Source organism: Eimeria necatrix, genomic scaffold (genome assembly GCF_000499385.1).
Source record: "Eimeria necatrix Houghton genomic scaffold, Enh_scaff991, whole genome shotgun sequence".
Taxonomy (NCBI): Eukaryota; Apicomplexa; class Conoidasida; order Eucoccidiorida; family Eimeriidae; genus Eimeria; species Eimeria necatrix.
This window is the reverse complement of record NW_013654781.1, coordinates 1-13,195: the sequence shown is the minus strand read 5'-3', so window position 1 is coordinate 13,195 and position 13,195 is coordinate 1. Positions and strand designations below refer to the sequence as shown.

Here is a 13,195-nt window from a genome sequence, read left to right as displayed (position 1 = left end):
ACAAAAAGGGAATTAAAAAGGGACAAAAAGGAGATTAAAAATGGACAAAAGGAGACAAAAAGGAGACAAAAAGGACATTAAAAAGCAACAAAAAGGAAATAAAAGGAGACTAAAAAAAGGACAAAAATGAGATTTAAAAAGGGACAAAAAGGAGACAAAAAAGACGCAAAAAGGAGACAAAACGAAAACAAAAAAGAGCTTAAAAAAGGGACAAAAAGGAGACAAGGAGGAAACAAAAAGGAAACAAAAAGGGGACAAAAAAGAGATTAAAAAGGGACAAAAGGGACACAAAAAGGAGACAAAAAGGACACTAAAAATGGGACAAGAAGGAAGTAAAAGACGGACAAAAAGGAGATTAAAAGAGGGCCAAAAAGGAGGCAAAAAGGAGACAAAAAGGACATTAAAAAAGGGACAAGAAGGAAACAAAAAGAGACAAAAAGGAGATTAAAAAGGGAGAAAAAGGAGACTAAAAAAGGGACAAAAAGGAGACAAAAAGGAGGCAAAAAGGAGTTTAAAAAAGGGACAAGAAGGAAACAAAAAGAGACGAAAAAGAGATCAAAAAGGACAAAAATAGAGAAAAGAAAAAAGGTGGAGAAAGAGCAAAAAGAGGGCCAAAAGCAGGACAAAAAGGCCGAAAACGGGGCCAAAAAGGCGGAAAAAAAGAAGCAAACGAGAGGAAAAAAAGGAGAAGAAAAGGAAAAGAAAAGGAGAGTAAAAAAGCGGGAAAAAGGAGACGCAAAAAAAGCGAAAAAGGAGAAAAAAAGCTGCGAAAAAAAGCAAAAAATACCTCGAATGGAAATGTCAATCTTGTGCTGCGCCTGCTCTATTATGTACTGAATGTTGCTGTCGTTGCTGCCGCGAAGAGCAGCAGCAACTGAGAAGGAAGGCTCTTCAGCAAAAAGGCCCACGAGTTCGAGTCTGCAGACTCTTTTGCTGCTGCTGCTGCTGCTGCTGCTGTGCTGCTGCTGCTGCTGCTGCAGCGCAGCAGCAGCAGCAGCGGCGGCGGGGTCGGCCCCCGCCGCCTTGCAACGCGGGTCGGCCCCCGCCCACGAGGCCGCGCCCCACTGCGGCGCTGCTGCTGCTGCTGCTGCTGCTGCAGCAGCAAACTGCTGCTGCTGCTGCTGCAGCGGAGGGTCCGTCGCAGACTCCGGCAGCATTGCTGCAGCAGCAACTCCCGGAGGCAGCAGCAAAGCCCGCAGCAAACCAGCCCCCTCCAAAGGCACTCCGTCCAGCTCCGCCATGCATGCGTTTGCTGCTGCAGCAGAAGCAAACACTACTTCTGCTGCTGCCCGGTCCCTCACCACGTGCACCTGCAGCAGCAGCAGCAGCAGCAGCAGCAGCAGCAGCAGCAGCAGCAGCGGTGAAACAACCACGGCAGCCAGTCACAAGCGGAGATCAACCGCAGCAGCAGCAGCAGCAATATTATTTCCCTTGCTGTCTGCAAACTACTAGGGGCTAAAGAGCCTGGGGGACCCCTGTGTCACCATGGGGGCCCCCTGCTAGGTTCAACCCAATACCCTGGGGGCCCCTGGGGGCCCCTGGGGGCCCCCAAAGGCGTGCAGGGGCCCCTGGGGGCCCCTGGGGGCCCCTGGGGGCCCCCCTTAGTGTCAGCTTGAGGGCCCCCTGCTGGGGTCACCGCAGTACCCTGGGGGCCCCTTGGGGCCTCTGAAGGCCCCTGGGGGCCCCTGAAGGCCCCTGGAGGCCCCTGGGGGCCCCTGGGGGCCCCCGGGGGCCCCCGGGGGCCCCCGGGGCCCTGGGGGCCCCTGGGGGCCCCCCTTAGTGTCAGCTTGAGGGCCCCCTGCTGGGGTCACCGCAGTACCCTGGGGGCCCCTTGGGGCCTCTGAAGGCCCCTGGGGGCCCCTGAAGGCCCCTGGAGGCCCCTGGGGGCCCCTGGGGGCCCCCGGGGGCCCCCGGGGGCCCCCCGGGGGCCCCTGGGGGCCCCCAGTGAGTACTAAATGAGAAGAGTTTCCTTACATTCTCGATGGGTCCGTAAGGAGAGACACAATTGGCAATGTCCCCTTCTTGCAAGGCAAAGGGCCTCGTGGGTCTGTCAACGAACAGCAGCAGCCGCGAGGGGGCCCCCAGGGGGCCCCCTGCAGCAGGGGCTGGGGCCTCCTGCTGCGCAGCAAAGGCCAGGGGGGGCCCCCCGGGGGCCCCCGGGGGGGCCCCCAAGGAGGGGGGGGGGCTTCTGCTGGAGACTGTGGAGGCGAGGTACTGCTGCGCTGCTGCTGCAGCACTGGAGACCCCGCTGCGCATTGCGGCTAGGTCTTGCTGCTGCTGCTGCTGCTGCTGCTGCTGCTGCGGGTCGTGCTGCAGCGGGTCATTTGGAGCAGGCCCTGAGTTTCTAGCAGCAAAAAGAAGCTGAAGCTGCTGCAGCTCCTCAGAAGGTTGCTGCGGCTGCTGCTGCTGCTGCTGCTGCCCCATAGAAGGGTCGGGAGCAGCAGCAAGATACATCTCCGCTCTGCAGCTGCTGCTGCTGCTGCAGCAGCTGCTGTGTCTGTGTCTGCTGCAGCAGCAGCTCTCTCTACACTGTGTAGGTACACTGCGCGGTTGGCTGGCCCTGGAGGGCCCCCAAGCTGCTGCTGGCGTGGCCTAGTGCAGCAGCAGCTGCTGCTGCTGCTGCTGCGAGTCCACCTGCTGCAGCAGGGGCTGCTGCTGCTGCGCGCAGCAAGACAGAACCCCCCAGCCCTCGAGACGGCGGGGCCTACAGGTGTGCGTTGTTGCTGCAGCAGCTGCAGCAGCCAAGGCGCCCTCTGCAGCAAAGCCTCTTCTGTTATTCTTCGAAAATAAATATTCGCCAAAAATAAACTAATTTGGACTTTATAAGCAGACGCAAGCAGCAGCTGCAGCAGCAGGGCCTGTCTTGCTGCATGCGCGGCCGTGGCCACGGCCGCGGCTGCCGCTGGAGCTGCTGCTGCTGCTGCTGCTGCTGCTGCGGCATCCGTCTCTGAACCAGGCTCAGCAAACAGCCGTTTGTGTCTTCTCTTTGGATTTATTTATTAATTTTTAATATCCAAAATCAAATTTGAACTGCTTTGTGCGGAGAAACGGCCGAAAACGCCGCTTCCTGCTGCTGCTGCTGCTGCTGCTGCTGCCGCTGCTGCTGCTGCTGCTGCTGCTGCTGCTGCTGGTTAGTCCGCAGCTGCTGACCGTACACTTCGCAGCAGCACTTTTCTTCCCCGTCTTAAACCTCTAATTAATTTCTTTTACTCTTCAGCAGCTTAAATGGTCTCTGGGGGGCCCCAGGCCCCACTTATTGCCTATTGTATTCACTTAATGGGGGGGGCCCCCTAAACCCTAGGTCCTAAACCCTAGCTCCTAAACCCTAGCTCCTAAACCCTAGCTCTTAAACCCTCCAGGATGCTACGGAGTAGAGTCCACAGAGGCTTAAACCCTAAACCCTAGGCTCTGCTGCATTAATTCTACCCTGAGTGGTTTTGCAGGCGCGGCTGAGAGGCCGCGCAAACCCTAAACCCTAAACCCTAATCCCGCAGCAGCAGGAGAAAGGCTAAGTGCAGCGGGAACTCAATTTAAGGTAAACCTCTAATTTAGGGTTTGCTTGCCCTGGACGACTGCAGCCAGCTGGCGCTACTGCTGCAGTAGGTTTCTAGGGTTTACCATCCAGGGTTTAGGGTTTAGGGTTTAGGGTTTAGGGTTTAGGATCCAAAGATTACTCAAAACAGCAAAAATATAAAATTTCTGGGAGAACTAATGACAGACGCGGTTCTGGGAACGCACTGCTGCTTCAAGGGTCCTCTAGGGTTTAGGGTTTAGGGTTTAGGGTTTAGCGTGGGGGTGATGCAATTTAGGGTTTGAAGTTAATGTGCGGAATAAGGGTTTAGGGTTTTGGAACATGATCTAGGGTTAGAAGTTTGAGGATATCTTTTGGGTTTTATGCTCTCGGACATTCGAGAATTAGGGTTTAGGGTTTTGCTCACAAGAATTAGGGTTTAGGGTTTTGTTCATGAGAATAAGGTTCCGGTTCTTCGTAACAAAAATTAGGGTTTTGGGGCTTAGATAACAAAATTAGGGTTTGGGGTTTTGGCCAGCAGAAGTAATTTCTAGGGTTTAGGGTTTTGGCCGCAAGGTTTAGGGTTTAGGGTTTTGGCCATAAGAATTAGGGTTTCCACTTCTGGCGTGGGAAATTGCAATTAGGGTTTAGTCCACACGATTTAGGGTTTAGGGTTTTGGTCTTAAGGGTTAGAGTTTGAGGCTTCAGCTACAAGAATTAGGGTTTAGGGTTTTGACAATTGGAAGAATTAGAATTTGGAATTTCGCCCACAAGAAACATTTTCTGGGTTCCTGGCCTTGCGAATTAGGGTTTAGGGTTTCCGCCCCACAAATTAGGGTTTAGGGTTTCGGGCTTGCAAATTAGGGTTTAGGGCTTTGGCGAGGGTTTGGAGCTTCAGTGCGCAACACAAGGTTCAGTCTTAGTTACAGTCAAGCGCGAGCTCTTAGGGTTTAGGGTTTAGGGCTTAAAAATTAGGGTTTAGGGTTTAGGGTTTAGGGTTTAGGGTAAATGTTTAGATGACTCAAGGAATAACCAGAGAGCGTTTTGCCCATTCATCTCTCCTCGCATGTATTCACTGAGACGAATCAGCTAGCTAGGCAGCTGGCCACCTGGCTAGCTAGCTAATTAGCTAGCTAGCTAGCTAGCTAATTAGCTAGCTAGCCAGCTAGCTAACTAGCTAGCTGGGTAGCTAGATAACTGGTGGGCAGCTAGCCGGTTAGCTGGGTGCCTGACTAAGTGGCTACATTGCTGGCTAGCTGCCCACGAGCTGAAAGGCAACAGCTAGCTATCTGGCTAGCTGGATAACTACCTACCTAACTGGCTAGCTAGCTAGCTAGCTAGCTAGCTAGCTAGCTGTGGTTCACAGCTAGCTAGCTAGCTAGCTGTGAATGTCTGCTGCAGCCTGCTACCTTGCTGTGCAGCTTGGCCTTGGGGAGCAGCTCTACGTGAAGCCATTCCAGATTGCCGTGGCTACCCGTGGCTAGCTAGCAGTGGCTAGCTAACAGTGGCTAGCTAGCAGTGGCTAGCTAACAGTGGCTAGCTAGCAGTGGTTAGCTAGCAGTGGTTAGCTAGCAGTGGCTAGCTAGCTGTATATAAGTACATATATATATGTAATATATATTTGTATCAAAATATATGAATACTACGTATATATGTGTCCCTATAAACAACATATATATAATTTATATTTATATGCATGCGAATATATTACTTAAATATATATATATATGCATGTATACATGAGTATAACATATATATATATTTCCATTTGTGCATGTAATATAAATGTACATATATATATGTATATACATATATATATATATATATATATATATATATATATATCATAAATAAACTATTTGAAAGTCTTTTTTTGCATTTAAATGCATTTATATTTAAATTTAAAGGTACGAAAAATAAACATTCATACGCGCTGTTTGCTGCATGCATGCATGCATGCATGCAAAAGGTCTTCTTTGCATGCATGCAAAAATAACTTTTGCAGCACCAAAAAGCTCCCAAAAAGGTATTATAAAAAATGTAAACATTTTTATGTCCGGGCTGAAAAGAAGTGTACGTACACCATGGGGTGTACGTACACCGTGGGGTGTACGTACACCTCAGTGAAAGTTCAAAAACTTTCCCAAAACTTTGAAACAAATAGTCTAAACAAGTGCGAATTTTCTGGGACTTTTTATGGAGATAAAAAGCAATTTATTTCTCTTCAAATGGCATTTTATTTTATAATAATAAACAAACACATGTTATGAACTTGGCTGCGAAAAAAAAACAAAAACTCTTATTTTGGCCCAGATCTGCAGAATAAGATTTCTTTTCCAGTGCATGCGCATGCATATATTGCATGCAAGTATGTGCCCCCATACTTATAAATAAATAAGTTAACAAATATATATTTTTATTTATATACACGAACTTATGTGTCTATGCAAGAAGGGCTAATATTTGCATTTTTTGGATTAAAAGTATTTCTTTCTTCCAGAATATTTGCCATGTCCAAAATTTAGAACTTGAGCTTTTATATCTGCTTGGACATACACACTTACGCGCATTTGCGAACTACATATATGTATACACACATATATATATATTATATTATATGTATATTTATATAATATATATTATATTATATGTATATATCACTTATATATACATATATGTTTGCAAACATATATACATGGATATATCATGTGTATATATATATATATCCATATATATAAATATACTTAAAAAGAATATATATATATATATATATATAAGTGAACACAAGAAACCATCACATACTGCATGTGCATGCACACATAGGCAAACATATTCATATGAAACAAATACAGCGAAATATAACATATTATAGAATATATATATTCGGAACATTAGCAATTTAATATTTTATATATTTTATATATTTAGAACTTTAATAATTTCATATAATATATTGAATATTTTATATATTTAGAACAATATGAAAGCTTGGGCCAAAAAGTGTGCCTTTTGGCGCTTCCCAGATGCTGCCAGCCCATCATCTTTCGTTTATTAATTATCATTTCATTTATTTTGAATTATTTTCAAACAATTTCCAATTTATGATTTTGCAATTCTGCGAAAAGATGTTCCTCTTCACCTGCTTTTCAGGTGTACGTACACTTCGGCACTTCAGGTGTACGTACACCTGACATATTTAGCTGCGACCTGCGCGAGTTTTTTAAACTTTCATTTATTTGAAAAACAATTTGGCCTTTTGAGGAGATAAAAGCCAATTAATTTGTCTTCAAATGGCATTTTATAACTTCAAATAAACGAACTAATGCTTTTATTAATCAGCAAGAACTGGAGGTCGATGGGTGACCGCGGCTCGCCGCTCAACGCTGCGCTGAGCTGACTGCGTGAAACTATTCTATTTTTAAATTTAAATGCAAAAAACTAAAAAGAAAATAATTTATAATATGAAAATAAACTTTTAAATTCTCCAAAGCGGGAAAGCAAGGGGGGGCCCCTGCAGAATCGAGAGTGGCTGCAGGGGCTGCGGGAGCCCCTCTGCCAATTTGTAGGGTCATTTTGTGCTCGTTTTCCCATTTTTCTTTAATTATAATTCATTATTTCCATTTGCTTTTATTTAAAGTCAATAAATCCCAAATTTACGCCGTCTCCCCCCGCCGCAGCGACTCAACGACTCACCGGTGAGTCTCGATGCTGCACACACCAGCTAGCGGGGCCCCCAGTGCGCCTGGGGGGTCTTTTGGGTCACTTTAGGGGCCCCCTGTGCCCTTCGGGGGTCTCGCCAGGGGCCCCCGGGGCCCCATGAGGGTACCGGGGGCCCCTGTAGCTCCCGGGCGCCGGTGGGGCCCCGCAGGGTCACTGGGGGCCCCCTGGGGCCCCAGCTTCTGTAGGCAGCGCTGCTGTGTGTCTGTAGGCTTTTGGGAGTTTTTGGGGCTTTTGTTGAAGTCCTTTTGAGTTGCTTTGGTCTCAAAGTCCTTAGTGCTGCTGCAGGCCAAGATAAGGAGCTAGCTGGGGAGTTGGGGTTGTTTTGCATGCATGCATGCATGCATGCAGAATGCGCATGCATGCATGCATGCCTGCATGCGCTTTGTGCATGCATGCATGCATGCGCTGGTGCATGCGCGTGCGGTGCTGGGGTGTACAGACAGCCCGCGCAGCCAATGGCGACTCTGGAAGAACTCTTTTCGGCTTTCGGCCGCGGCAAAGATTTGGACTCCAGAACTTTTGTGAAGCTTTGCAAAGACTGCAAGTTGTTGGGAGGCGGGCTGACTCAGACGGACTGCGACTTGATCTTCACCAAGTGCAAGGCCAAGGTCGCCTGCTGCTGCTGCTGCTGCTGCTGCTGCTGCTGCTGTTGCTGCTGCACCTGCTGCTGCTGCTGTTGCTGCTGCTGTTTGGTGCTGCTGCGCTGTTGCTTGCGTGCATCGCTGAGTCTCGAGAGTACCTGGAGAGTGGCGTTTGCTGCTGATGCTGGCTCTGCTGTTGCTGCTGCTGCTGCTGCTGCTGCTGCTGCTGCTGCTGCTGGGGTTCGCTTTTGTTGCTTTTTGCTGCATCGATCCTCCAGTTTGCTGCGCAGCCTCAGTAGCCGCTGCTGCTGCAGCGGCCCGAGACGTCTGAACGGCCGAGCAGGGCCGCTGCTGCTGCCCCCCCGCCGCAGCAGCAGCAGCAGCAGCAGCAGCAGCAGGAGTTTGTGTCTTGCTGCTGCAGGGCGCGGCGCGTCTGACGTTCAGCGAGTTCGAAGCAGCAATGGAAGCTGTAGCAGCAAAGAAGAAGCTGCCTCTGGCTGCGCTGCTGCAGCAGGTGGGCCCCGGGGGGGGCCCCCAGTTCCAGGGTACTGCAGCAGCAGCTGTGCGTTTCTATGACGACAAAAGTACCTTCACGGGAGTGCATGCGCATGGGGGCCCCTCCACTGTGGACAAAAGGGGAAAGGGTACTTTCAGCGATCCCGATCCCAACCAGCCTTCGGGGGCCCCCAAGATAACTCTGGCGGACATTTGCGACAGGTCCACTCCAGACGTCAGGGGCGTCAACAAAAACTTCAAGTAGCTGCTGCTGCTGCTGCTGCAGCAAGTTGCTGCTGCTGCTGCTGCAGCAGCAGCGGCGCACAAAGCAGCGGAAGCGGCGGAAGCAGCGGCGGCGGAAGCGGCGGGAGGAACAGCAGCAGAAGCAGCCCCAGCGGAAGCAGCAGTGGGACCAGCAGCAGCAGCAGCACGCGCTGAAGCAGCAGCAGCGGAAGCAGCAGCAGCAGCAGCAGCAGCAGCAGCAAAGGATGGGACGCACCGGCAGCCCCACGCAGCCAGGAGGCTTGAGGCCTCCAGAGGGGGGCCCCACCGGGGGCCCCCAGGCAGCTGGGACTGGCTGGCGGTGAGGCGGTCTCGGGACCGCTGGCTAGCTAGCTAGCTAGCTAGCTTGCTGGATAGCTGGCTAGCTAACAGGGCCGCTGGCTAGCTAGCTGGCTAGCTGGCTAGCTAACAGGGCCGCTGGCTAGCTAGCTGGCTAGCTGGCTAGCTAGCTGGCTGGCTAGTCGGCTAGCTGGCTAGCTAGCTGGCTGGCTAGCTGGCTAGCTGCCTGGCTAGCTGGCTAGCCAGCTAGCTAGCCAGCAGGCTAGCTAGCTGGCTAGCGAGTTGTCTTGCCGCCCCGCTAGATGGCTAGCTAGCGGACGCGACAACTGCACAACAGTTTTTTGTACTACACTTCGTGAGCTAAGTGTTTAAAATCTAGGGTTTAGGGTTTGGAGTCTAGGGTGTAGGGTTTAGAATCTAGGGTTTGGGGTTTAGAATCTAGGGTTTAGGGTTCAAAATCTAGGGTTTAGGGTTTGGAGTCTAGGGTGTGGGGTTAAGAATCTAGGGTTTAAGGTTTAGAATATAGGGTTTGGGGTTTAGAATATAGGGTTTGGGGTTTAGAATCTAGGGTTTAGGGTTTAGAATCTAGGGTTTAGGGTTTAGAATCTAGGGTTTAGGGTTTAGAATCTAGGGTTTAGGGTATAGAATTTAGGGTTTAGGTAGAGCGCGACAGTAAGCACCCGCATGCGCCCTCATTGAGGCCTGGCTGGGCGCCTGGCTAGCTAGCTGTCTGGCTAGCTAGCTGCTTTGCTAGCTAGCTGCCTTGCTAGCTAGCTGCCTTGCTAGGTTGCTGCCTTGTTAGCTAGCTGACTGCCTTCTTAGCTAGCCGCCTGGTTGGCTAGCTGCCCGGCTAGCTAGCCGCCCGGTTGGCTAGCTAGCTGCGTGGCTAGCTAGCTGCGTGGCTAGCTAGCTGCGTAGCTAGCTAGCTACGTGGCTAGCTAGCTGCGTGGCTAGCTAGCTGCGTGGCTAGCTAGCTCCGCGGCTAGCTAGCTGCCTAGCTAGCTAGCTGCCTGGCCACTTAGCTAGCTAGCTATCCGCACAAGGAACTTCACTTCTGCGGTTCTTTCAATCTGAACAAACAATAAACCCTAGCTAGCCTTCAAGGGCCAAAACTAGGGCCTCATTGAGGGCCCCCGAGAGCCCGCTAGGGGGCCTCTCGAGGCCCTTATGAGAGGGGCCCCTGGGGGCCCTCGGGGGCTCCAGGGGCCCCCTGGAGCCCCAGGGGCCCCCTGAGGCCGCAGGGGCCCCCTGGGGCCCCAGGGGCCCCCTGGGGCCCCAGGGGCCCCCTGGACTTCCTCATGGGGGGGCCCCCTGGGGGCCCCGTGGGGCCGCAGAGGGCAGCTCAAAAGGGCCTCTGGAGCTTCCCATAGGATCTTACTTCTTGTAAAGAGCTTAACCTGTTTGGGGGCCCCCAGGGGCCCCCACAGCTCTTTAGCGGGGGCCCCCGGGGGCCTCATGAACCCGTGGGGGCCCCTCGGGGCCCCACAAGTTCACTGGGGGCCCTCGAGGGCCCCCTGGGGCCTCAGCAGCGGCTTAACAGCATTAATGGCATCTCTGGCAACATCATCTACGTGCTGCGTTGCATCTATTTCTATAAGAGTGGGGGGGGCCCCCAGGGGGCCCCCCTCCTGGGGGCCCCCCGGGGGGCCCCCCGGGGGGCCCCCCGCCTTGAGGGCCCCCAGAACTGCTGCGAGGCCGTCTCCATAATCCTTAATGCGGCGCTCCAGCACCTCCACCGCGTCATCCTCCCTTCGGGCCCCCTGGGGGCCCCCCGGGGGCCCCGGGGGGCCCCCTGGGGGGCCCCCCTGGGGGCCCCCCTGGGGGCCCCCCGGGGGGCCCCCCAAAAGGGCCGCGGGGGGGGGCCTGTGGGGCCCATAAACCATTCCTGTCTTGGGATCTATAAGGCGGCCCTCAAGTCTCTTTAGGAGACAGTCCCTGGGGGCCATCAGCAGCAGCACAGAAGCTGCAGCAAACGCAAACGCCCCACAGCCAGGGCTGCTGCAGCAGCAGCAGCAGCAGCAAAAGCAGGCCTGCACACGCGCCGCAAACCACGATTTAGGGTTTAGGGTTTAGGGTTTGGGACTAGCGAGGGACAGCTTACTGGGCCAGGCGCCCATGTGGTGCAGCAGAGACACCTGGGCAGCAGTCCTGGGGAAGCCGTCCAGCAGCAGCAGCTGCGGCAGCACCTCCCGCTGCTGCTGCTGCTGCTGCTGCTGCTGCTGCTGCTGCAGGGGCTCTCTTGCTGCAGCAGCTAGCCGCTGCTTCAGCACAGTGGCCACTAAGAAGTCATCCACAAGAAGGCCTTCTCGCATTCTTTGCCCCACAGTCTTGACTACTTCGGGGGCGAAGCCTGCAGCAGCAGCAGCAGCAGCAGCAGCACTTGCTGCTGCTGCTGCTGCAGGCCCTGCGGCCTCCGCTGCTGCTGCTGCTGCTGCTGCTGCTGCTGCACGCGTCAGCCGCCGCAGCTCGTCCCCAGAACTAACATGAACTATTGGCAGCTGCTGCTGCAGCTCTTGCCCCACAGTTCCTTTGCCGCTGCAGGGGGGCCCCATCAGCAGCACCACAGGAATGGGTAGGGGGCCCCCCTGAGGGGCCCCTGGGGGCCCCCCTGGGGGCCCCCCCGGGGGCCCCCCTGGGGGCCCCGCCCTTACTGGCTGCGAAAAATAAGCTCGGCTAGAGCTAGGGAACCCATGATGTCGTGCTGCTGCTGCTGCTGCTGCTGCTGCTGCTGAAGATGGCGCTAGGGGCCGGGTCTGTAGAAAGCCAGGAGAGCCGCTGCCACTGCTGCTGCTGCTGCTGCTGCTGTTGCTGCTGCTGCTGCTGCGAGGGGTGCGTAAGGCGCCGTGTGGCAAGGGGCTGCTGCTGGAGGGCGCGCTGCTGATGGACCAGCAGCAGCCCCCAGTCAGCTGCTGCAGCAGCAGCAGATCATGGTGTCTGCAGCTTCAAATCCCTCAAATGGTTCTTTTCAAAAAGCAAATTAAAAGAAGTGACAAAACATTTAAATAAAAAACAAATTTAGACTTCAAAGTGTACATACACCGCAAGGAAACGGCCCTCAGGAGCGCCTGCTGCTGCTGCTGCTGCTGCTGCTGCTGCTGCTGCTGCTGCTGCATCGGCCTCACCAGGGATCGCTCCCAGGGGCCCCTGCGGGAGGCCCCTGGGGGCCCCTGCTGCTCTGCTGCAGCAGTACCCTCTTAAATGGAAATAAAGATTAATAAAATAAAATAAAATTCAATTTTAATTTATTTGCTTCTTTTGGGGGCCCCTTCCTGGCCCCACAGCATCGACGCGGGGCCCCACACCCGGGCGAGGGCCCCGCTGCTAGCGCAGCAGCAGCAGCAGCTGCAGCAGCAGCAGCAGCAGCAGCTAGCCACGGGAAGCAGCAGAGGCAGCAGCAGCCCCACACGCTGCAGCAGCAGAGAAGCAGGGGCCCCACAGTGAGCCAAGGAGCGGACACACAGCCATGGGCCGCCGCAGCAGCAGCAGCAGCAGCAGCAGCAGCTGCTGCTACAGCAACCCGCTGCTGTCTGACTCGGACGACGGCGAGCCTCAGCCGCAGGACTGCGGCAGCAAGTCCCAACAGGAACAGCAGCAGCAGCAGCAGCAGCAGCAGCAGCAGCAGCAGCAGCAGCAGCAGCAAAATGGAGGCCCCCTCAAAAAGAGCCGCCTGGACGCTGCAGGCAGCTCGAGGGGCCTGTGGGCCTCCAGGGGCCCCCCTGCTGCCAGCAGCACGCAGCAGGCAGCTGCTGCTCCCGGTAGCAGCAGCAACACTGCAGCAGCAGCAGCAGCAGCAGCAGCAGCAGAACCGGCAGCAGCAGCAGCAGCAGCAGCAGCAGCAGCAGCGCCGAGGGGCTTCACAGGCAAAGCTGTGCCTGATGGGGCGCTGGTGGTGCTGAGGGATTTCGCTGGGAAGAAAAGCCTCGCAAGGGCCCAGAGGGACCCGTAGGCCTTTTTGCTGCTGCTGCTGCTGCTGCTGCTGCCGCTGCTGCTGCTGTTGCTGCTGCTGCTGCTGTCGGGGTTGCTGTTGCTGCTGCTGCTGTTGCTGCTGCTGCTGCTGCTGTTGCTGCCGCTGGAGGTGTTGCTTTGCGACGCTGCCTGCTGAGGCCCTCGCGCTTGCTGCTGCACACTGCTGCCGCTGCTGTTGCTGCTGCTGCTGCTGCTGCTGCTGCTGCTGCTGCGCAGGGAACACGAGGGGGCCCCCTCTCAGTTTTGCTTCGACCTCGCGCTGCTGCCGGGGGCCCCCTACGGCAGCAGCTTCAGCTGGGGCGGAAATGCGTGGCTGCGGACGCAGCGGGAAGCAGCAATTCCCAAGGGTTTGCTGCTGGCT

At 54.0% G+C, this 13,195-nt stretch overlaps 4 protein-coding genes across 4 annotated transcripts; 2 read left to right on the top strand and 2 right to left on the bottom strand.

Annotated features, from left to right (window-relative positions):
• Positions 1–77: 77 nt before the first annotated feature.
• ENH_00085560 (hypothetical protein, conserved) lies at positions 78–2,454 on the bottom strand (the record flags this gene model as incomplete). Its single annotated transcript, XM_013583585.1, has 3 exons — positions 78–109; positions 788–1,310; positions 1,975–2,454. 3 exons carry the CDS (start codon positions 2,452–2,454, stop codon positions 78–80), a joined length of 1,035 nt encoding a protein of 344 aa, XP_013439039.1.
• Positions 2,455–7,686: 5,232 nt separating this feature from the next.
• Positions 7,687–8,572, top strand: ENH_00085550 (p25-alpha domain-containing protein, putative; the record flags this gene model as incomplete). The annotated part of the gene is made up of 2 exons (XM_013583584.1): positions 7,687–7,839; positions 8,234–8,572. 2 exons carry the CDS (start codon positions 7,687–7,689, stop codon positions 8,570–8,572), a joined length of 492 nt encoding a protein of 163 aa, XP_013439038.1.
• A 1,786-nt stretch (positions 8,573–10,358) lies between these two features.
• ENH_00085540 (adenylate kinase, putative) lies at positions 10,359–11,420 on the bottom strand (the record flags this gene model as incomplete). Its single annotated transcript, XM_013583583.1, has 2 exons — positions 10,359–10,831; positions 10,970–11,420. The coding sequence occupies 2 exons, from the start codon at positions 11,418–11,420 to the stop codon at positions 10,359–10,361; spliced, it is 924 nt and encodes a 307-aa protein (XP_013439037.1).
• A 911-nt stretch (positions 11,421–12,331) lies between these two features.
• ENH_00085530 (hypothetical protein, conserved) lies at positions 12,332–13,195 on the top strand (the record flags this gene model as incomplete). The annotated part of the gene is made up of 2 exons (XM_013583582.1): positions 12,332–12,810; positions 13,051–13,195. Coding segments are annotated over 2 exons (624 nt in total), but the record flags the coding sequence as incomplete, so codon positions are not given.